Source organism: Rhodamnia argentea, chromosome 11 (genome assembly GCF_020921035.1).
Source record: "Rhodamnia argentea isolate NSW1041297 chromosome 11, ASM2092103v1, whole genome shotgun sequence".
Lineage (NCBI taxonomy): Eukaryota > Viridiplantae > Streptophyta > Magnoliopsida > Myrtales > Myrtaceae > Rhodamnia > Rhodamnia argentea.
Genome location: NC_063160.1, coordinates 20,368,603 through 20,390,904, shown reverse-complemented (window position 1 = coordinate 20,390,904; position 22,302 = coordinate 20,368,603). Strand labels below are relative to the sequence as shown.

General features: G+C 41.0%; 2 protein-coding genes across 3 annotated transcripts in view; both read right to left on the bottom strand.

Annotated features, from left to right (window-relative positions):
• Positions 1-22,302, bottom strand: part of LOC115735585 (DNA repair protein REV1) — an 870,695-nt gene that overhangs the window by 304,813 nt on the left and 543,580 nt on the right. The window lies entirely within an intron of this gene.
• Positions 428-18,925, bottom strand: LOC115735623. The gene is made up of 15 exons (XM_030666971.2): positions 18,465-18,925; positions 12,422-17,399; positions 12,157-12,345; positions 10,869-10,983; positions 9,554-10,604; positions 8,868-9,315; positions 8,547-8,600; positions 5,596-8,452; positions 5,391-5,504; positions 5,182-5,312; positions 3,750-3,842; positions 3,358-3,627; positions 2,609-3,221; positions 1,716-1,791; positions 428-1,647 (listed from the first exon to the last, which is right to left on the bottom strand). The coding sequence occupies exons 1-15, from the start codon at positions 18,773-18,775 to the stop codon at positions 1,548-1,550; spliced, it is 11,400 nt and encodes a 3,799-aa protein (XP_030522831.1). The 5' UTR covers positions 18,776-18,925; the 3' UTR covers positions 428-1,547.

The following is a 22,302-nucleotide window of genomic DNA, read 5'->3' as shown; positions in this document are numbered from 1 at the left end:
GAGGGTCAATACCGGATAAGTCGTCCAGTATCCGTGGCAAAAAATAAACCAAAATAAAAAAAAAAATATACATGCATATGTATTTTTTTCTTATGGAGGCTCATACTATTTTTGAGGTGGTGAATGTCACATCGTTTCTGTAATTGCACATAACTCGTGGAAAAGTTGTCCCGTCCGCGACAATATAAACTCTCTCCACACTTGTTTGTCGTCTAAATACGTCGAAAAGAACGAAGAAAACGGTTTTAAATATCATGCACTGATCAAGAACTGAAACCTATCATCGTAAACGGATCGAATTTAGTTACAGACCTAAAAAGAGTAAGTCTATGTTTTGTCTTTTTGGGTAATTTGGGCAATCTCGCTAAATTTGAACCGTTAATATGGGATAAAAGTGGAGCGCGAGAGCAAATGCAGAAGCGAAATAATTTGGAAACCAAGAAAATCGATCCATTTCTGGCTGGTAGATGGATAATCCTAACCAACTATTGGATACACTACTAGAAGATGTTAAGCACAACAATTGCAGCAGGGCAGGAGATGATTCTCTAACAACTCTACGCAATAGCTAAGGATTGTATTAAGCGAACTTCCTATTCCAAATACCTGACAACATGATTCAAACAGGGAGGTAACAATTTCATACAATATGGCGACAGTTTGGTAAAGACATAGTTCAACTACAAAAAGCGTAACACACTCCAGTTGCTCATAACTCAGCCCGCAGTTCCGTTATCACGGAGAATGCAAAAGGAACTGGAAGAACCGAAGTGCTCGACATGCAGCTATCACCCATTTCCACTGAACTGGAAAGATCGTACTAAAATTCTAAATATGATTCGCAACCGTTCCTGTGTGATACAATGAATTGTTGATGGGAGCAGTAATCCTTCTTTTAGCTGCAATCCCACTGGACTTGCCCTGGGCATCATTCTCCAGCCAACGGATTAGCCTTCGCAACCTGCGGTGCGAGCATCCAAAGCTGTCCATCTTTCCAACTCTATAAACCAATCAAGAACTTGGAAGGCTCCTCCGGCTACAGAACGATATCCAGCTGATGGAACCGGGAAACTAAATGGCTCTTCTTCAAGACCTCGTACTGCCATCATCACTAAAAGAAGATACCAAACGAGAAATTCCTGCTGTGAGACTTGGCGAGACCACCGGTTCCCAGGGAGAGAGGAGAGGCGTAGAGCACTCCCATCACATGGTGTCTCTCGATGCAAGTCCAATTATATTGGAGCTCCATGTCTCAAGCCAGGATGAGTAGTAATTATACTCCAAGCCCAAGCCCAAACCAAAGTGCCAAATTGACCTGGCAATCAACGTGCTGCAACTCACTCGCCAGACACAGCAATATTTGAGACGAGTTTGACCAGCACTTTGACACACCATTTGCTTATTCCCAGTGTTGCTCGAGTCCATTTTCCCTCCATTGACTTCACGAGCAGGAATTTGCATGCAAATGCAGTATGCGGCATGTCGCACCACGTGATGTTTTGAGAACGCAGCTCCCAAATCCCATCCGAATCACTGTCGGTACAAACTCAAATCCACGGTGTCCACCCTTCATACATGTTGCAAAGGTTATCCACGCTAGTAGCTTGCTTGATTAGATAATCCACCTGCTCCGCTGTGCTCACTTCTCTGAGAATAAAATATATTGCTGTTAATACAAAATTAACATTAAGTATGAAGAATCAACAAAAATTTACCTGGTTTCATCAATATCTCGGCCATCTAGTTTCATCTCTATGCGCCTCAGTACTGACAATGCATAAGCATTTTTACCTACAGATGACCGAGAATGTTAGAAATAAAATTATGACCCAATACAAATACATACTTTTTGATAAATACAACACGTAACAAACAGTAACAGAGAACCAGAGAAATGTTGTCAGATCAACAGTTCCAGAAAAGAAAGAACAACTTCAACTGATTAGAATATGAGCCAAAGCACATTAGTTAATCACGGAATAAGGCCAAGTGGTAACACATTGACTTTTGTGAACTAGTATGAGACCAGTATCAGTGTCTACTGGGAAAGCTGCAACCTGCTGGCATCCATTTCTTTTCAACCACAAATTCATAAAGAAAAATTTGTCCTGTTTGCCAGAGAAGGCGATTGAAAAGGAACCCAGTCCCCTTCACCACTATGTACTCGCATGTGCCCACATTCTCGTGGTTAACAACAAAACATAGGCTGAAAATTTGGGTCAGGCACATCAAACAAAACTGTAGTAGTAACTGGTGAAGAAATGAAAATCCTGCTGAAATGCAGTTTTAAGGTTTGTTCATTATGACACTAGACATCAAATCACATAACCCATGCATGTTAGCTTATCAAACTTCAATAGTCACTGCTTGACACAACTAAAATCCAATCTTTCAGGGTTGAGATCTGGATCCAGGTTTTCGTTCAGCTACCGCTAACAAGTACTGTGACCGGAAGTTAAGAAAGAAAAATATTCAAGTCCAAGCCTTTTAGTCCCCAAGTTGAGGCCAAAAGAGGCCAATCGAAAATGGCTCAGATGAGGGAAAGAACTTGAAAACCATTGTAAAGACATCTAAGAAGAAGTTGAAAGTACAATGATGTAATACTTACCCCTGGCAACTCGACCACCAGCATGGCCATTGGGATTTGGAGCTTCACCACATCCATCATCAATGATATTTCGGGATGAAGGCATCTTATTTTTGCCTCTATATTCCAGCTCTGTTTCCTTATTCATGTCATCGGGAGTGTAAACAGGGAAAGTTGTATCTGGATCCTTTGTAGATGCCTCGTCCTTTGGCTGCTCAGTTGTCCCACCTACAAGTGGCATTACAGGAATATCCTGGCTATATTTGGCCCCTTCATGTGCAATTTCAGTGATCTGTTGGGGATCACTTTGATATGAAGGATCCGTACATGTAGCCTCATCATCTCCGCAACTAGAGTTGATCTGGTCATTTAAACTATCTGCAATACTTGCTTCAGGCGAGGAAACACTGGATCCCAAACTGCTAGTGTAAATGCTATCTGGCGGAGATACCCATCCTTTATCTTGCAAAGAAAGTCCAGCAAGGCTCACAAAATCCTGTGTGATTTCCTCATCAGGAGCTGGTAGTTCCCCCTCCGTGTCATTGAAGGAAGAGACATTGCCCGAAAAATTCGGCCTTGACAAATCAGTTCCGGGTAAATTTTCTTCCTGACTTCCTCCTGCACCTTCGAGAGCCTGGAGGGAATGCAAATTGAGGCTTACTTAGGTTGGGTGGTGATTGCAATGAACGGCAGCAAAGAGATAACAAGCACAAACCTAGCTGGTCAAATAAACTTTACCCATTCGACCAAAAAAAAAAAAAAAACTTTACCTTATGGAGATTTCCTGCATGAAGACTTGCAGTCCGTGCAAGCTTGGTCAAGAGAGAGAGAAGTCCCTTCACAGATGATGTAAGTTCTGGTAACAATGGCTTCAGGGCTTGACAAGCTTCCCCAATTCTTGTATGATAAGACTGATATATGGCTTGTCCATGAATTGGCGATATTTCAATTTTGCTCTCTCTTTCCATTGTTATAGCATCAGTCATAGCAGTCACATCTTTGGACAAAATTGATTCAAGTGGCAGAAGGATTGCATTTGCCTGTTTCCCCCACAGAAAAATAAAATGCGGCAATAGAAAATCAATCATTTACATATACTGTTCTCCAGTCTCAAAGGAAAAAAGTTAATTGCAAAAGTAAAGCATAGGGTGTCAAGAAAAACCTTCATAAGGCCCTGCACTAGAGAATGGTGCATTGAAGCAGCTTCCTTTCCTAGACTGTGTACGTCGTGTAGATCTTCGGTTATTGCCAAAACCTGAAGAGAAATTCAAAGATCAGTGGCCACATGAAGAATTGAGACGATGCCTGGAAACCTACTATAGCCATAAGTTGTGATCAGCCACGACTGCAGTACATAGGGAAATTTCACGGCTGGAAATCAGGAACAGACGTCACATTATCATTTATTAGTGTCGTCAAACAATTAAATTCTAATTTTCATCATGTACCAATTGTCATGCTCATATTGTATCAACCACTATAAGCAAATGCCCTTTGAACTGACAGTTCTTATTCTTAAAAATCGCTCAACCTATTAAAATAACCAGTTAAAAAGCTTTTTTTTTTTTTTAACCGAGTGGAGACTCAAGAAGCTTATAATCTCTCTGAAAACTTGTCTGAAGTGAAATGCCTCATACAATGAAGGAGACCAGGTACTGTAGTTAAAGGTCATATAAACATAGACAAATAAATGCCACTATAATTCTTCTTCGCCTTTTCCTTTGTAAGAGGTATTAGAAAGACCAACCCAAAAGCTTAAGCTGATATGTGGAGGGAGACTACGTGAACATAAAAAGCATATAGGACCCGTTGTCAAGTGATGTGGGACAACAACTTCAACACCCCATCTCACGTGCAAACTGGATTATGAGCGGGGGCACGTGGAATTTGACCAATGAGAGGTGGACGCACATTCGCGAAAGGGATAACACTAGCTCTGATACCATGTTAAAAAGTCCAACCCAAAAGCTTAAGCTGATAGGTGGAGGGAAATCACATGAATATAAAGAGCATATAAGACCCGTTGTCAAGTGATGTGGGACAACAACTTCAACAAGAGGAAAAGATGTGCTCCAAGTAATCAATAAAGTAGGATGACATAAACATCTTTCATTCTAGGTAATTTGAAATCAACTAGCAGCTAAGAATGAAGTCATTCTTTGGCAAAATTCAATATATTCGTCTTATGAGTACAGGGTAAAAAATAAATAGAAACGGATGAGCAACACAAGACTTGTTAATCATTCTGACTAGCTTTAAAGGGCTACAGCAGTGGGACTTCTATCCTTGAATATCTTAATGTCAGACCAGGCAATAATCAAGAACAGATAACCTTTCAAAGATATTCGGACACAAGAAACAGGCTAAGGATGTGTCAAGGACTCGAGTCGAGAATGGCACCCACATGTTTGGCCTTTAGAGCCCAATATATGCACAACAATAGCTGACATTCATAATTGTCATGATCATGTAGAGATTGGTTTTACTCTTAAAAGAATGTCACAAATTATACATCATACGATGCCAAATTTTGCAGCTCCAAAGAGCACTGTAATAGGAATAATTGAAAGTATCAAGTAAACAAAGCATCAAACCTCCTCAAGCATGGAACCACTCTCTGATGTCAAAGCTGTATGGCCCCTTGACACTCGACCAAAAGCAGATAGTGCAATGCTGGCTTCATATGCACAGTCCCTCATGGCAAGTATGGTGCTCTGCAACTCATCTGCCAAGGAAGAAAACATATCATGTAACACTTGAACGAAAGGATGCGACCAATTTAACAAAACGAAACACACAAAACCTGAAGCTGTCTTTGCTTTGCGAGAAGCAATGCAAAGCTCGTTAGTGGTAGAAAATAAACCATTCGAAGCAGCTTCTGTGCTGCTTTGTGCATGCATCCATTCTTGTTCAATACCTGAGCAACAGATACAGAAAATATCATCCTTCACGATGCACTTATAGTTAACAATGCAGGCCATGTATAGAAAGATGAGAGAGTCATGTACGTGTGAAAGAATGATAAGTAACATCCAATCTTGTCAAAGCGCTTAAGTTTGCTTGTTGCCATGCTCTGCAATCATTGCCCGTCCTCAATGGATGTTCTCCTCCAGGAACCCAGAAAATGCCATCTCTTGACGCTTCAAATTCCAGTATAGACATGCAAATCTTGATTATTTCAGATGCTTTCTCCCTTGCATCCCACAACAATTGCCGTCTCCTCGTTAAATGCTCGTGGAACTCAGGAGGAATATTTGACATTTTACTGGAACTATTTCCGGCAAGACCAGAAGAGCTACCACCACATGCCCATCCCATTGCCCTTTCCAGCTGTCCTTCTGCAGCAAGGGAAGTTCTTTCAACAGCTTGCAGGCCCTCAATTGTCCGAGCTATTCTGGATACAGCAGATTGCATAACTTCCAACAGTCTTTGCCTGTTGAGATTTAGAATAATCTGTTGCAGGTTGTCCCTACTGGCTAGCAACTTATGCAATGTGATCCGGCCATTAGGTGAAGGGGTCAATAGAATGTCATGCATCCATTCCATCTGAACAATCTCTATGCAGTCCTTCTTTGCATTCTCTTTGAGCTCATGTACCTGCCTTTTCATAAGGGATACTGCCGACCTTGCTGCACGAGCAGTTTCATGTGCATTGCAGTATTCTTCAAGCATAAGCCGGACCTTTCTAACAGCCCCAAGGTCGTTGTGCGACTGCTCAAAGACTAATTCCTTCCTCGACCCATTCAGTTGCTTAGAAAGGTCATTCATTTTCGCTAACCATGCCATAAATATAGGCAGCATACGATCTTTCAGGTAATGACCGATATGTTTCTCAAGCTGGAGCACAAGCTTTTTCCTTGCAGCATTGACAAGCTGGTCAAAACCTAACTTTTGGTCCATAGACAAAGCCACCTCATGTGTGCATACATCAAGAAATGAATCCAGAACACATATTTTCCAAATAAAGAAGGCATTTTTCTTCACAGAACCACCAAACTTCCAGACCTTTTCAGATAACGCTTGCCCAGAACTTACACAATCTGCTATATTAGGATCCCTAATGCCTGCATGCAAACAAGAAGCACCAACTGAAGACAGAACTTTGTCCAGTGATTCTAATTCGTGGAAGGGATTGACTACTGTGGACAAGAGTGCTTTGCCTCTTAAAGCAAGCGAGTCTATTTCGTCTTCAGCATTCATTAAAGACTGAAAATGATGTTGACAAGAGCTGAAGACACTTTCAACATCCGTTTGTATCTTAATGAGAGAAGAAGTACGTTTGTCCCTCTGGTTCCAGGATTGATGGAGTTGGTCCAGTTGTGCCCTACAAGATTCTTCCTGAGATGCTAATTCTTCAGCCTCTTCCCAGGAAAGATGATCTCTACCCTTAAGAGCTGCTTCTTCGAGAGCCAACTGCCGCTCAGTGATGAGGGCTACCTTAACAAAGTAATTCCGTTCTAGTTCAATGACAGTTCCCCGCTCCATTTCAACCTCCAATAGCTGCTCGAGTGCAGAGTCAATAGTGCCACGAACTTGTGAGACCGATCCAAATACATCTGCAAACTCTGAATTAAATGTAACAGCATTTCTGATCACATCTGGTAAAACATCAGACAATTGATCAACCAAGCTTTTACAGTAAACAACACTGCTTTTGAAAATGGATGCCCAGTTTTCTTCAGAAAAAATTTCCCGACTTTCCATAGTTGTGTCACTGCAAGGAACATCCCAGGCAGCGAATTGCCGTAGATCATTCATGAATTCACTAACAACCGAGCATTTCTCTACTAGCTCTTCTAGTTCACCAAACAAAGATGAGGAATCATCCAGAGACCTATTGCCATTCCCTTTCCCGTTGGCATCAGCCATGTCAAGAATCCTCTTTTTCACATCATCATAAATAGATGCAACAGCTAAGTTCAACACGTAAAAGGCCTTCTCTTTTTTCTCGGCCAACTGGCTATGATACCTTGCCTTGTTTGTGTCATCGTACTCAGATTGACCAGGATAAACCAGTGAATTTAAATCATCTTTCGTTTCTACAGTGGCAGATTGCATGTATTTCATGAAACTAGAGAGAAGACGGTCCTTAGCTTTAGATTCAGCCTCAGAGCCAACAGAGTTCTCTAGCTCAGCACACTCATCTTCAACTTTCCCTATCTCAAAGGCATACTTACCTACTTTTAGACACAGGTCATCATGAGTATGTTTGACCGAATCACGAGACTCATTTAGTAGCTTAGATATCAATTCAGCAGCCTGTCTTCGGGCAATGGAAATGATATCAGATGTAAGAACACCTGAACATAACTGCAAAATTTGTGCCCAGCTATAAACCGTGCTGGTCGCGAGGTAATTTAGAGGAAGAATTCTCTGCAAAGCTAGAGAGTAAACCTGAATTGCAGTTAAAGATGATGACACGCCATGATCTAACTCAGCAACAAGCTTAGAGAGTTCCCTATCTAAATCAGTGCATTGTACTTGTGTCGGCTCTGGAACAACAGTAAGTGGAACCCCAGCCACCAGGACTGCTGATGAAAGGGACAAAGCTTCTCCGAGACTACTTAGATTATTCCAAGCATTTATTTCTGGTATCAGATGGCCCCTAAGAGCATCAATGATCCTTCCATGTTGCTCAATCCAGCTTGTTGCCTCTTGAGCTTTTTCAGCTACCAAAGCTTTTGCTTGAGAAAACTCACGAGCCTGAATTTCAAAAGAAGCACGAAATTTTTCCGAATTACAACTTGCTTCAGCAAGGATTGACTTTGCAGATGTCTCATGTAGAATAAGGTTAGACCGCTCTTGATCAGCTCGACAGAATAGGGCAGAAACAAGTTCATATTTGTTGATCACATCAGAAAACCTCTGGTACACAATTAACAATGTCAGCAAAGAATCATCATTCAAGACACGTATTTACTCGGAAGTATCAAATTTTCCAGGCAGTCAATTTTCATACCTCAAGGGCAGATTCAACAGCTGGCAAGGAAGATATTAAAAGATCATGATGTTCCTGAGGAATACGACACAAAATATCAGCCTATAGTGATAGTTTATCGTATGCTAAATCTTGTTCATAATGTACTTCAGATTTCTTCTACAAATTTAACATATATCCCTCCAGAAATAACACTCATTTCTGAAAGAAATATGGGATCAGTAAAACCGCATTTTCAGAATCAAGTGCATCAAGCAGGTGAAAAGGCTACTTTCTTAAACTAATTGGCCTAAACTTCACTTCTGAAACAGATACACATGCTGAGTCTCAATTAATAAGTACCTGCAGTGGAACACGAATTTCTTGAACTCGAGATGCAAATAAGCTTAAGCTCACAGCTGACTCCATGCCCTTTCTCTCTTCACCGCCAATTGCTGCATCATCGTGAAAGTCTCCCCTAGTCCATTCTACAAGTGGATCCCATACAAAAACCTCTAGTAGCATCAGGAGTATGTCTTTATTTTTCCTTAGGACACCAAGAACTGCTTCACAGTTCACTTTGAAAATCCCTTCTACTCCAGTCAACCCTAAAGCTGCTTCAATCATCTGTGTTAGTCGGAAAGGAACAATTTCTGGGATCTTGAGTCTCAAGCCTTTATCAAAGCATATATTGTAATCAATATGAAGTATATCTCCACTACGGAAATCCACCAGAATATTATCTAGATGTCTATCCCCAAGACCTAGAATGTGGCCGACCATGCTCATGGCTGCAACACTTCCAGAGTACCTGCAAGTCGGTCAGAAATGCAGCATAGACCATGTTACAACTTAGAATTAAATAGCAATAACGTCTTCAAGTAATATTGAGATATGTCTTAGAATTAAATAGCAATAACGTTTTCAAGTAATATTGAAAAATGTTGGTGTCCACAACTTCAGTATTAGTGGCGTCAGAATACCATTTCAACTATAAAATAAACACTTCACCACCGAGAGCAAAATACTACCAGAAAAAGGAATCACACCTTTTCAACTTTAAATTGAATGCCTTGAATCCTTCACTAGCACACCACAGCTCCTGATACAAAAGTTGCCGAGGAACTTCTTGCATGAGATCCGTAAGAACTTTACGCTTAACTTCATGAGGCCAGTCTTTTCGAGATATTACTCTCCTTATGCCTTTTTCTTTGAGTGCTGGGATGATCTTACCATAAAACATATCACTTGGACGTGGAACAGGTGGAGGAACTGTTTTGGTGTTTCCAGTGCCAGAAGATGGCAGTACAGCTGCTTGATCTCGGGCTTGCCAACACTTGTAGACACTGTACACACTTATCACATTGTCCACCCACTGGATAAGACCGGCCCGACCACTGATTGGAGTCACTGAATAATGGCGAATACCAACCAAATGACTACGAGTCGTACGAGATGAATGTAATAAACTATCAATTGCATGCAAAAGCTGCATTATTCTGGCATCAAGGCGTAAATCTTCCCTCCCTTTCAACAGATAAGGGTAGCTTTGACCATCTGAACCAATGATGTTGATCTTTTTAGGTTTAGTCTTTGTTGATATTATTGTTACTTGTTCGGAAAAGGAAGAAATAGTTACAGCATTAGGAAGAACAGTGAGGCCTCCGTCTGCTTCAGAAAGTGCGACCAGTTTCTCAAGCCCAGGCATAGGAACATCAGATGATGACAAGAGAGCAAGTTGTGGAGCTACTTCCCCCAAGGAAACTGAAGACTTCCTCTGATAAGATGTTAAAGATGCAGCAATGGTATCAAATGGGCGCCATACATCTGCAAGTGAAGCAGCAGATTTTGGAGGATTCTTAAACGTCAAAATTGCACTTTTCAGTTGCTCAATGTACTGCTCATGGAACCTCATTTCATGAGGCGTTACAGGTTTCCGGGTCGTCGAAGCCAGACGACGTTCAAGGGTTAAAATAACTGGCGCCATCATAGCTGAATACTTAGCTGCATTTATCTTGCTTTTCTCGCTCTGACTGAGAGTGATATTCTCTGCAATCCGTGCAGCCTCCTCTTTCAGAATGTGGATGCGCCTCATTACATCTGGATGAGAAATTTTTGGTCGGCCTCAAATTAATGAAAAGTTGGTTGGCATAAGCGAATATACATTGACAGAGACCAATTTAACATTCAACCTTGGAGGGAGTTTGACAGAAAAACCACATGTTCATCACACACTTCATAGAGAATAGGTAAAAAAAGAGAGAAATTCGGACTCCATGAAATTTCAACACGCTTAGCATCACAAAACTTGACCTGCTAGATAATTAAACACAACAAATGCCTCATCCAGGAAGCCCAGAGTACCTGAGTGAAGATCATGAAGTGTGCTAAGCCAGAGTTCCTCCCAGAGAACGGTTACGTTACTCAGTTCATTTATCATGAGCTGAACATCTTGAATCAATTTCGGGTGAAGATCTAGCTGCATGAAATAGATAGTGGTAACTATCAAAGGTTAATACTTAGACAAAGCAATGACTATATTTACAGAAAAGCTCTTTGCAGAAGAAAAACACAGTTTGTCGTTGCTCACAACTCCAGATCTGGTCATCACCAAGTGACCACCCTGTGGTGGTAACCTGTGCGAAACCGAGGTGATTTTGTCACCACTAATGTTCACTATCTCACTCCTCATTTTAAGGTCTTCTTTTTCTTTTTTCTTTTTTCTTTTTTGTGGGGGGGGAGGTGGTTTCAAATTGCTGTCAGTTAAAGATTTAAGATTTTGAGTCCATTTCATTGAACAAACCAGATACTACAAAAGTGCGCTCATGACTCATAAAAAAAGTGACAAATTTAACGTACTCCTCAACTAATAAAGATAGAGATATGGGTAAGATGAAGACTTACTTCCACTTATTTCCCTTTTCGTTTCCATATCATTTGCTACGAATAGCTTAGTTAACAAGACATTTTCCACTTACATGGAAATTCTATCCTACTTCTCATGCATAAACCACATGTGGGCAGTGAGAAAACGGAAAAGATAGTCTTCAGTGGATCTACAAAGCACTGACTCATGCGATCATCTTTTCTTAGCATTGCTCTACTAGATGATCTTAATGATAGGTAACTACATCCAGATCCAGAAAACCAATGATGTCTACAAGGTCTTCAACTGAAAATATTTTAAAAAATAAACATTGGCAAAAGGATAATCTGTGCTTCAGTCTAGCAATTTGTACACTGTCTGAAAGAGAGGCTGGCATCCGACCAAAAAGAGAGAGAGAGAGAGAGAGAGAGAGAGAGAGAGAGAGAGAGAGAGGCTGGCACATTCGATAAGCAGAAATAACCCCGTCTTCAGCTATCATGAATTACATTACTTTTCAAAGCTACCATATCTTTCACATTTTGGATTAACCATTAGTAGGTTTAAATGCAATTAATTCACATCTTTATATTTTTTATCTTCCAGATAATGCCACACTCATAGCCCTCTCACCTATTTATATAAAATCCACTTCTCTTAAATTGAGATGACAAATCGGACCAGAAGATAGTAAGCTTTACTGTTTATACCCAACCATTGGTAATAGAACTTTCTAGCCAACAGAGTCATTCAAACGACAGAAGAGCGAAGCTAAAGAAAATGGATTACCAGACAACCCAATACATGCTCTAGCTCCTCTGAAGGCTTTTCTTCATTAGCATTTACATCAACCAGGGTAGGATAAACAATGGACCAGGGTGAACGCTTCCCCAGCATCATCAATAAGCTTTGTAATTGTCTTCTAACTACTTGTTCTGGATGAGAACTTAACCGAGCAAACAATTGAGGCGTCATTTCCTATAAAGATCCAGAAGATTAGATAAAGCAATTTGCTGAAAAAACAGAGAAACTTTAGCATAGAATGAGCACTCGCCTGCCATGGAAACAGAGGGACTGCAGAAAGAGAAGGTTCAAGATTTTCTTTTAATTCCACTCCATAATTTAGAAGAATATGCAGAACATACAGTGTAGCCCTCAAAGTGTAACTGCTGCTTTTATGTTTCAACGACTCATAGCCTGAACCAATCAATTCACCATTGCAAGTGTTTGATGAGGCATATGAAAGATACTGTATGAATCCATGAGCAGCATAGCCAAAAAGAGACACGTTTCTTCTCCTCAGAGACCACCAAATATCAATTAATTCATCAACAAGACCTACAACGTCTCTCTCTTGTAGTCCAATATTTGCATGTACAAAGAATGTCCGTAACCTGGAAACTACAGAACCAGAAAGGCAGTCAGTGGCAGAATCTTCAGCACCAGGTGCCCCTGCTGTTACTTCAATGATATTCACTACTTGCTGCAACAAAGCCTTCACAAGATTAACATTGCTTAAATTTTCAGCAGAAAGAAGGCAAACATCCTTCTCTTCCTCTCTATCATTTAAGCCCACATCATCACCCAGCTTGCTAACCCGTCGCAAAATCATTGACTCTGCTCTCATCACCTCATCATCATTCAACTTTAGTCTGTCAGGTCGGACTTCAGGGACAAGAAAAGGAGATAAAGAGCATGAATGAAGGGCAGTTTCATGTGATTTGAGCAGGGAATTTCGGGCTTGATCAAAACACCACGAGCCATAAGAGATCCATGACTTTCCCATCAATGGGCAAAGACGAGTTGACAATTTTGTAGCTGTACCAACAATCTCTTCAATAATGACGCTGGCATCTCTTTTAGAGCTTAATTTTTCATAATTCAAAGGGACCCCTCCTTTCCCAATAAAAGAAGAATCAGCTATCTCAAAGTCGGCCTGCATCCTTGCAGAAAGTATCTCCAGGGATATATCTGAATGCTTGCATTGTAGCCAGCCTGATAGTTTCAAACATGCTTTCGCCTTCAAAATACTTTCATCTGCATCAGAAACTTTTGACGCTGAAGATATCATGCAAGGACGGACAATTGACCAAATACTACTAAAAGCATCTTCATATTTCTTTTCAGCATACATTAGCAAGGCTCCCTCATACTCCAAATTCAACTTTAGAGAATTGCACAGTCTCTCCTCTGAGCATCTCAATACATGTTCTATAAGATAACTCTTCAAACGATGTGCCAACATAATGTTCTGTTGCTTGCGAGCTAAACGCAACAAGTTCATACACAGATTCAGTGTAACAGGGGAATCTGGAAAGATGGTCCGATATACCCTGAGAACCTTTAACCATGGGTAACAATCTTGGTGCGCTAGATTAAGTGGATGTTGAACTGGATGGATATATGAACTCAATATTGATTGGAATTGTTTGCATTCGTCCTGACCTCCTTTGAGAGCAAATCCACGTTCAAATTCAAAAATGCAGTGCAACTGTGTAGCATATGCCGCTGCATCAGTTAAACCATCAAAAGGCAGAACAGACAAGGCTTCCTCCAGCATTTGTTTAGACTTCTGTAAGTCATGGGGCAACTTCTCTATTTTTCCTTCCACTTGAAGAAGCATTGCCTGTAAGAGCATCTGCTCACTCCTTAACAATGCTACTTTCGGGTCAAGTGAGAGGTCACTGCTACTTTTTGGTGTCAAATCAAGGGAGGCCCATGCTGCCTGATGCTCACCCTCATCAAAATGAGCCAAGGCATGGATAGCATTTATTTCATTACCTGCTGTTGTTAAAGCACCGGCATAACTCTTACCAGCATGTCTGGCACGAAGCATTTGCAACTCCACCAACCATGACTCTAGACTTCTCCAATCTGATAGAGCAGAATAACTCTCAATGATACGTGCAATAGCGAACTGCACCCCAGCTGAACCCATTGAACTAAGAGATTCCTCATTCTGAAGCAAGTGAGTAAAGTGAGCAGCAGACTTTTCATATTGACCTTCTGCCTGGTATACTAGCCCAGTGATCCATGCCAAGGGTCTTAAAGCCCCCTTTTGATCCATGAACTGGTTCTCCTCAACAAGCAATGAAGAAAAAGTCATTGAAACCCACATTTGTAGGCCAACCAGAGCCTCTGGTTCATGGCACCTACACAGAGCCAATGCCATGTGGTGCAATACCCTTTGGATGTCTTCAGAAAATCTACTCCTGATAGTCTGGAAAGTCTCTGAAACCTGTGACCTGGACGTTTCTTTCAAAGCCGAAGAGACGAGACTTCTCAACTCATGCAATCGCAAGACACAGTACTGAATGGTAGCATAATGGCAATTTAGCGCCAATCCAGCATTCATCATTGGCTCACATATACGAGAGAACCATTCCTCGCAGACTTTCTTATTAGCCCGGAAAAATAAAGAACTCTGGCGAGTAATGGATGGTAACACGGCAGATCCCTCGTAGGCATTATAAATATTTTTTTTTAAGGATTCTACAAATTCCAATAATAGTCTCATAGGCAACAAATGAGCACCAGAAGTATTTATCATACTTAGGTTAACATCATTTTGCTCACTGTCAAGCTGCAGCACGTGCACAACATCCAAGAGCATTCTCTCCAATGCAGCAAATGTTTGGCTGGGTCCACCAAGGTTTGTCCGGAGGCGTGTTGAAACACAATATCTAGCCGCTTCATGTATAGCCCACCAAGCACCTGCCAGGACATTCACGGAACAAATTTCTTCAAGAATATTATCGTCCACTTCAATGTCCAACCATGCACCACAAGTGCCCAAGCTTCCAATTTCCTCTAGTTGATTCGGAGAGGCATCCTTAAATCTCCGGCAACTATGGATGAGCCGTTGAACCCAACCAGACAAAGGGATCTTCCACCTCTGCAAAATGTAACTCAGAATGGAAACAAGCTGTTGAGCTTGAAGTTGTTGAGGCAACTGCTTCAGAGCAAATAATTGCTTCCAATGCAAGCTGGAAATGTCTCCCTTGAGAGGCTTGCTCATAATACCAGTACCATACTCATAGAGACCGCAGGAATAAACCATTGTAGGCAATACAAGGCAAAGAAGCTTTGTAAAAATTGTCTTTATGTCAGGCTCCGGATCACCAAGTCTCTCTAGGATCGCTTGAGCTATCAAAGGAAAGTTAACGGGATGCAATAATCTTGCCTTCAAAAGCAGCTCCAAAACAAATGCAACATGGGACCTCACTTTGGGTTCCTTATCGGATGCAGCATCCAATACAGAGAAGATCAAATTTCGGAGATCCCCAGTACATATGAATGAGTCAAACAAATAGGTTCGTGCATTCAAATTTTCTGTCATAGCGAGGATATTCTCACAGAACCTCCGTACCCACTCTAGGGCAGCTAACTTAACTGCAAGAGGAGAAGATACATGCAAAGCTTTGACAAGGAGGCAGCAGTACTTCCTCAGGTGCTCCACAGTTATAGCTGATAGCCGATTCTTTCGCGAAGCGTCAGTAAGGAAGTCCTCTGAAGCAACATCCACTAAAGGATTCCGAGTAAAACTACCACCCGTGGCATATTTGCTCAAGAACTCAACTGTACTTAGCCTTTCTAATGTCATCACGACACTTATTTGCAAATCAACGCAGGCCTCAATAGGAAAGCTCAAGGGATACAGATGCTCAAGAAGAAAACACGCTAATGTTTCTGATCTCTGAACATACAAGGTCGCGACATCTGGTCGATCAATCAAACTTTCATTTCCACTTAAAAGGACACAAGTCAATAGAACCTTCAAATCAAACTTAATAAGCGCAAACAACTCAAGTTTAGAATAGGCTTCCTGGTGAGGACCATTGACTTCAACATCTCCATGCACCAAAGCATTTTTTAGCATACCTTTCAGCATGTCCAATTCCTCCAACAATGAGTCCATTGCTTGTTGCACGACTTCTTTATTACCATGTTGCAGCAAGAAAACATAAGTTGCAGCACAACTTGCCGTCACTACGTGATTTGGATGCAAACGGAGCTGAGATACCGGGGCATGAAATTGCAGTATTTTGTGCACGGATGATGAGAGAAGGCCAAGCTTCTGCAAGGATAATAGCTGAAGATTTGTCTTTAAGACTCCGTGAACTTGGAATGAACTTATTTTTCCAGCTCCCACAGCTGAATGACCATTGTGCATTCTCACGCTCTGGAACAAAGTATCTACGGCAAGTGGATACAAGGTGGAGAAATTTTCACGTAGAATTTCCGCCAAGAGAGTCAAGCACTTCCACAAATCCCTGATCCATTTTGACCATCCAAATCTCTGTCCGAGCAAAGATAAACAGCTTAGCAGAAGTGGAAGCATCTTGCTCAGTGGTTCCCTTATTTGTCCAAGAAGATTTGCTTCCAACAACCCAGAAGCAGTGGACTGCAGGATGGTAGAAAAGCAAGAAAGCAGGGCGAGCAGTCTCCGAAATTGCTGTGGAGTACCCAGACTCCCATCCTGCAGCAGCACATCCATGTCACCCAGGAACTTCGACATTAGTCCAAGCGAGAACTGCAAATTACTGACCCAATGCTTTTGGCATTGCAAGAAACAATCCATAATAACACGTCTATCTGATTCTCCAAAGTCCGGTATCAATGCCCAACCAAGAAGCAGATCCACAATGTCCACAAAATGGGGTTGGAAGCATCTAGAAAACTTCAGTGAGATCAGAGTTATAATGCCAAGAAGGCGATGTAATAAACTCAAGGAGGTTCTCTCATCTTCAAGGAGCTGTTGGCATGCTTTGAGAATTGGTAGTGCATATCTTTCAATTCCATTAACATCCCCAACATTGAGAAACTCCCGGAGGCTGTCGAGTGCCAGTTCTGCCATACCATCTCCAGCATTAATGTTACTGAGCAACGGTAATGACCAGTTAATGAACCTATCCACCATAGTACCAAGCATGACATGGTTTTGTCTTCCATTTGATGTTATAGGAATCGAACAAGCTACAGCGCAGAGGGCCCCATATGCTGTGGCAGCTAATTGCCTGACTGAGTATGATCTGCTCAGAAAGTTGATAAGATTACTATAGATTATACTACTGCTATCAGTTCAACTGATAGATTGTACAGTTCATCAATCAAATAGGAAAGCAACGATAAGAGAAACAAACTAAGCCTCATCCCCCTTTCCTTACCAAAAAAAAAAAACTAAGCCTCATCCCACTAAGCGGGGTAGGCTATATTTCCTTCTGCTCAATTTTGTCTCAAGTCAAAGAACAGCATTCTCTACAAAGACATGAAATCGGTTACTCTGGTGCATTTTAATTTAAGTGATTGCCTTACAATCAAGAGGTCCAAGACAGTGGCCAAACTGCTAACTTCTTGTATGAAGTAACAAGTCAAAATCAAGATCATTTAATTTGTTTCAATCTCCTAGAGATTTCATGCCTCAGGAAAGAGTACTGACTGCATTAGAAATTAGGAATCCCTCAATTGCATCTATTTAACCTACACAATCATATTCCAGGGGAGACCAAAAAACAAAAGCATCGGCAAGATGCCAAGATTTAGTCCACAGATCACTATATTTGCAGCTAGCATGACAAGCTTATTGTAATTGCCAAACCATAACAATATCCTAAGTGACTCTTTCCGAAAAATTGTCGTGCTCATCTTTTTGGTCTCCAATTGCAGCACTACGTATACTCACTAATTAGAGAAAATAGACAAAACAAACCAACCAAACACAATTTCAATTGGCTTTATCGAGGCTCTAAAATTTTTCGCCAGTCTTGAAGTATCTTTCCAGCAGATTGAAACAGTTAGCTGATTCGCTCGGCTCCCAAATACAGCGCAGAGTGGAAACGAACTTAATCTCCTTAAATTCCTATTTCCCCTTTCGGTTACTGTGACGCCTCCTGCATCCCACACTTCAAATAAAGCCCTATCGCAACGATAAAACCAAATATGTTTCACAGAAATTAATCGGTTCGCACCATTGGCCAGCAGGAAGTATCCGCCACCAAACTAGTACTTCAATCAAACAAAAAGTCTAGCGCACTTCACACGTCGCAAATAGAAGATCATTCTCGCACACAATTACACGGGAGAGAGAGCGTTCTTACTTGTCGGACAGGAGCTGCAAGAGGCCCTGGGAGAGGAAAGCCGCGGAGTGAGCTACGAGGAGGGAGTTCGGCGGGAAGAGAATCGCCCGGTGGAGCGAGCTGATGGCGCCGAGCCGAGTGGACTCGTCGTTCTCCGCGGAGGGGACGGGCTTCGCCAGCGGCGGCGGCGAGGGAGAAGGCGACGGCGAGGGCGCGGAGGAGGAGGAGGTGGAGGAAGGAGCCGAGGAGTCGTCCTTGGGGAGGGCGACGGAGAGGAGTGCCGCTAGCTGGTGTTGCTGCAGCTGGTGCGGGTGGTGATGGAGGCCTTGCATCGCGGAGGCGGTGGCGGTGGCGGTCGCGATGGCGATGGCGATGGCGGAGCTGAATCTGATGGCGATGGGTTTCGCTTCCGCATCTCTTGGCGCTAACACTGCTCTCTCTCGGTGGAGCGCATGCTTCTTACTTATTTTCAATCTACGAACGTTTTGGTCAACTATTTGTCCATGGATGTCCAAAGAATGTTCATGTTGAAAATAACAAGAAGAAAAACGCATAATACACAAATTATCTACAATTATTAGTATAATTATTTTAATACATGAATACATTTTCCAGCGAAAAAATTACTAACTACTCGTAAAATTTATTTATATTTTAATCGCCTTGAAAAATATTTTTGATAACCAAAATATCGTAATACATAATAAGTAATAAGTATTTTTGCATAATTTAAGGAAACGTTGATTCAAGACGATTTCGATAGCCTTGTTTTCCTCGTAAGGTTCAATGTGTAAATTGAAGTTTGTTGAGCACGGACTCGTTATATAGAAAATATAAATTATAGATACACTGAAAAAGGTCATTATGAAATTCACAATTCGGTATATATCATGACGGTTCGTTTGTCAATTTTTTGATGATTTGATTTTTCTTTATTTGCCGGAGGTGATTTGGAAATATTAATTTAGTTTTGCCTATCCTTCCCATTCTATGTTGCATCTCTTCCGATTTAAATTGATTAGCCATCAACCTATTAACAACAGCTAGAAAAAAAATCATTCTGAAAACCCTTTTGTGGATTGATTATTAGATGAGACCGAATGTTCAATGGCATTTATTGTGCATAGAAAAAAAATTGAACATCAGTGACCAAATAACCAAAAACCTCTCTTTCAAAATTACAGATTGTTTATTGTAGATAATTTGGCCATGTACAATCATATTTTTCTAGCAACTATCCACAACCAGTTGATATCTATAAGAAGTTTTATGAACTTGTCTATTTTCATAGGATGTCTCTCTAGTGCCAAAAAGAAAATTGATTTCATATATAATATTATGTATTATAGATTCAATAACGAAAAAGTCTCCTTTTTCGTTGTTCGCACGTTTTCTAATCAAGTTCATATACTTTTAATTTGTCCAATCAAGCTTTACTCTTACAAAATCTTTAATCGAGTATTCTTGACATCAAATTGAACTAAGTTCATATAAAATCCCTGTCGCTCCACGCCAAAGTATGATGCGCATGCTGAAGCGGACACATGTGAAAAAACTTAATTAATATAGACATCGTTGGACTTTGGTGTGGACAAAAATTGGCCCCTATGGACATCCACATTAGAAAATTTTTTATCCACGTCACATTTCGATATTGTTTGATGATGGCATTAATTAAATTTGATCATATTTGGTATTAGAGGGATATAATTAGAAAATGTATAAAACTAGAAGGACTTGATTATGTAAATATTGACTTGATTAGAAAATAAACATAGGAAAAGTATTTGTGTTCCTAGCTGCACTTACCTACACACCAAAGGAGAAATTTGACTTGCCCCTAATAGTCTAGACCATTGAATTGGACGAACCTCAGGTAAGACCCATCAAGTACAATGTTCTAGAAGTAAGTTCACTCACTTCTAATGCATCTCATCCCCAAGTTAATTTCTAATTATGTTTCTCCGACATCAACTTCGACTAAATTCAGCTAACGTCTCCATCGGGCGATGCCCTAGTATGATGTGCAAAAAATGTAGGGAGGGCGAAGTGGACATGTGAAGGAACACTTAAGTAATGTGGATAATGTTGAGGTATGATGTTAATACAAATTAATCAATATAGACATAATACGATGTCGTTTGATGATTACGTTAATTGAATTTGGTCAGATTTGGCTTCAGAATGATTTAATTAGAAAATCTGCAAACGTAGAAGAACTTGATTATATAATTTGATTAGGATAAGGAAAAAGTGAAAGTATGAGAATAGAGGTACTTGTGTTCCCAGTTGTCATAAGCTGCAAAATACGAGGAATTTGACTTGCCCTTAAGGTTCCATTTGCCTCGTGAAGAATGAATAATTTAAAAATAATCGTTTGTATCATTCATTCATTCTTGTGAGTAATTAAAATGATCATTTTAAAAAATATATTTTTTAAATTATTAATTTTTCATGAAAACAAACGGAACGGAAAAATTTTGACCATGAGTTCGACCAACCTTGCTTTAAGGCCCAATCAACTTTAATGTTCAAGAAGCAAGTTCACATAGCATTTGATCCCCAAGTTAATTTCATGCAATATGCTCTCAAAATGCAATCTAGACTAAGCGAGGAAATCTCAGGAAGATTGGAGACGGTTTGAAGCGGTGAAATGTGAAACCTTTCTCTTGTTGGTGCCCTAGAAAAATCGTCTAATAAGTACAGTAATTAGCTGCCGATGGAATGGGCTTCAAGGATGAATTCATCGGAATCTATCCATATCACGAAAAGAAGGAAAAGATCATCCAACCTCAAGCTTTTAGACAATAGGTCAGATTTGCAAGACCAAGAGCCAAGAAGACTAGGGAAGAGATTTCGGCCTGCTTGGTAACGTTTCTATTCCTCCATTTATGTTCTTCGAAATAAAAAAAAATCAGAAATATGTTTGGTAACGTAAATAATTATGATTCTGATTTTGCTTCCGAGAACATTTTTAGACCACTTTTGAGAACAAAAAAAAAAGTTGGTTCTCAAGAAAAGGAACACTTTCGAGAAAAGGGAAAAGGCAACGACATCTTCTCTCACTGCATACCTTCGGCTCTCTTAATTTTGCCTTTCGACCTAAAAATGAATGACGACGTTCTTTTGTCACTCATCTGCCGCCGCCGTTCTCCTTGCACTACTCCGGTGAGTTTCGTTTCGTCATTCACTTTCCTAGTCACCTCGTCGTCCCGTCGCCCTTTCCCAAGGATCTCGCTCCCGTGTGCCGATCCGGGTGACAACCCCACATCGTCCTCGAGCGAGGGTTGACCTCGCCTATCAAGGCGAGGGCCGGCCTAGTCAAGCTTTGGTGAGGGCCGCCCATTGACCACCGACACCCACCGCCGCCATCGACAACCGTCGACCATCGCCGACCACGTCCATCGCCAACCACCGCTGGGCACCACCCATCACTGCTCGCGACCATCGCCTCGTGCTTCCCGTTGCTCATCACTAGCCGTGACCGCCGCCCACCCTAGGCCGTGATCATTGACCATCGCCCCCTCCAGCCGCAGGCCGTGATTGCCGACCACCACCGCCCTCCTTTGGCCGCCGCCGCCGAGTCGCCATCTCTCGCCACCAGAGTAAAAAATAAATAATTTTTTAATTTAAAAATAGTAAAAATCATTTTTTAAAGAAATTTAAGAAATTTTTCGATGGTTGATAATAATTCCTTATAGAAGATTTTTTTTTAATAATGTTTTAGAAGTAGAAATTTTCAATCGTTATCAAACGAATTTCTATAATAGAAATCAATTTCTGCTTTTGAGTATAAGTAAAAAAATCAACTTCTGACTAGAAGTTGATTTTCTAAAACAAAAGTGTTATCATGCATGCC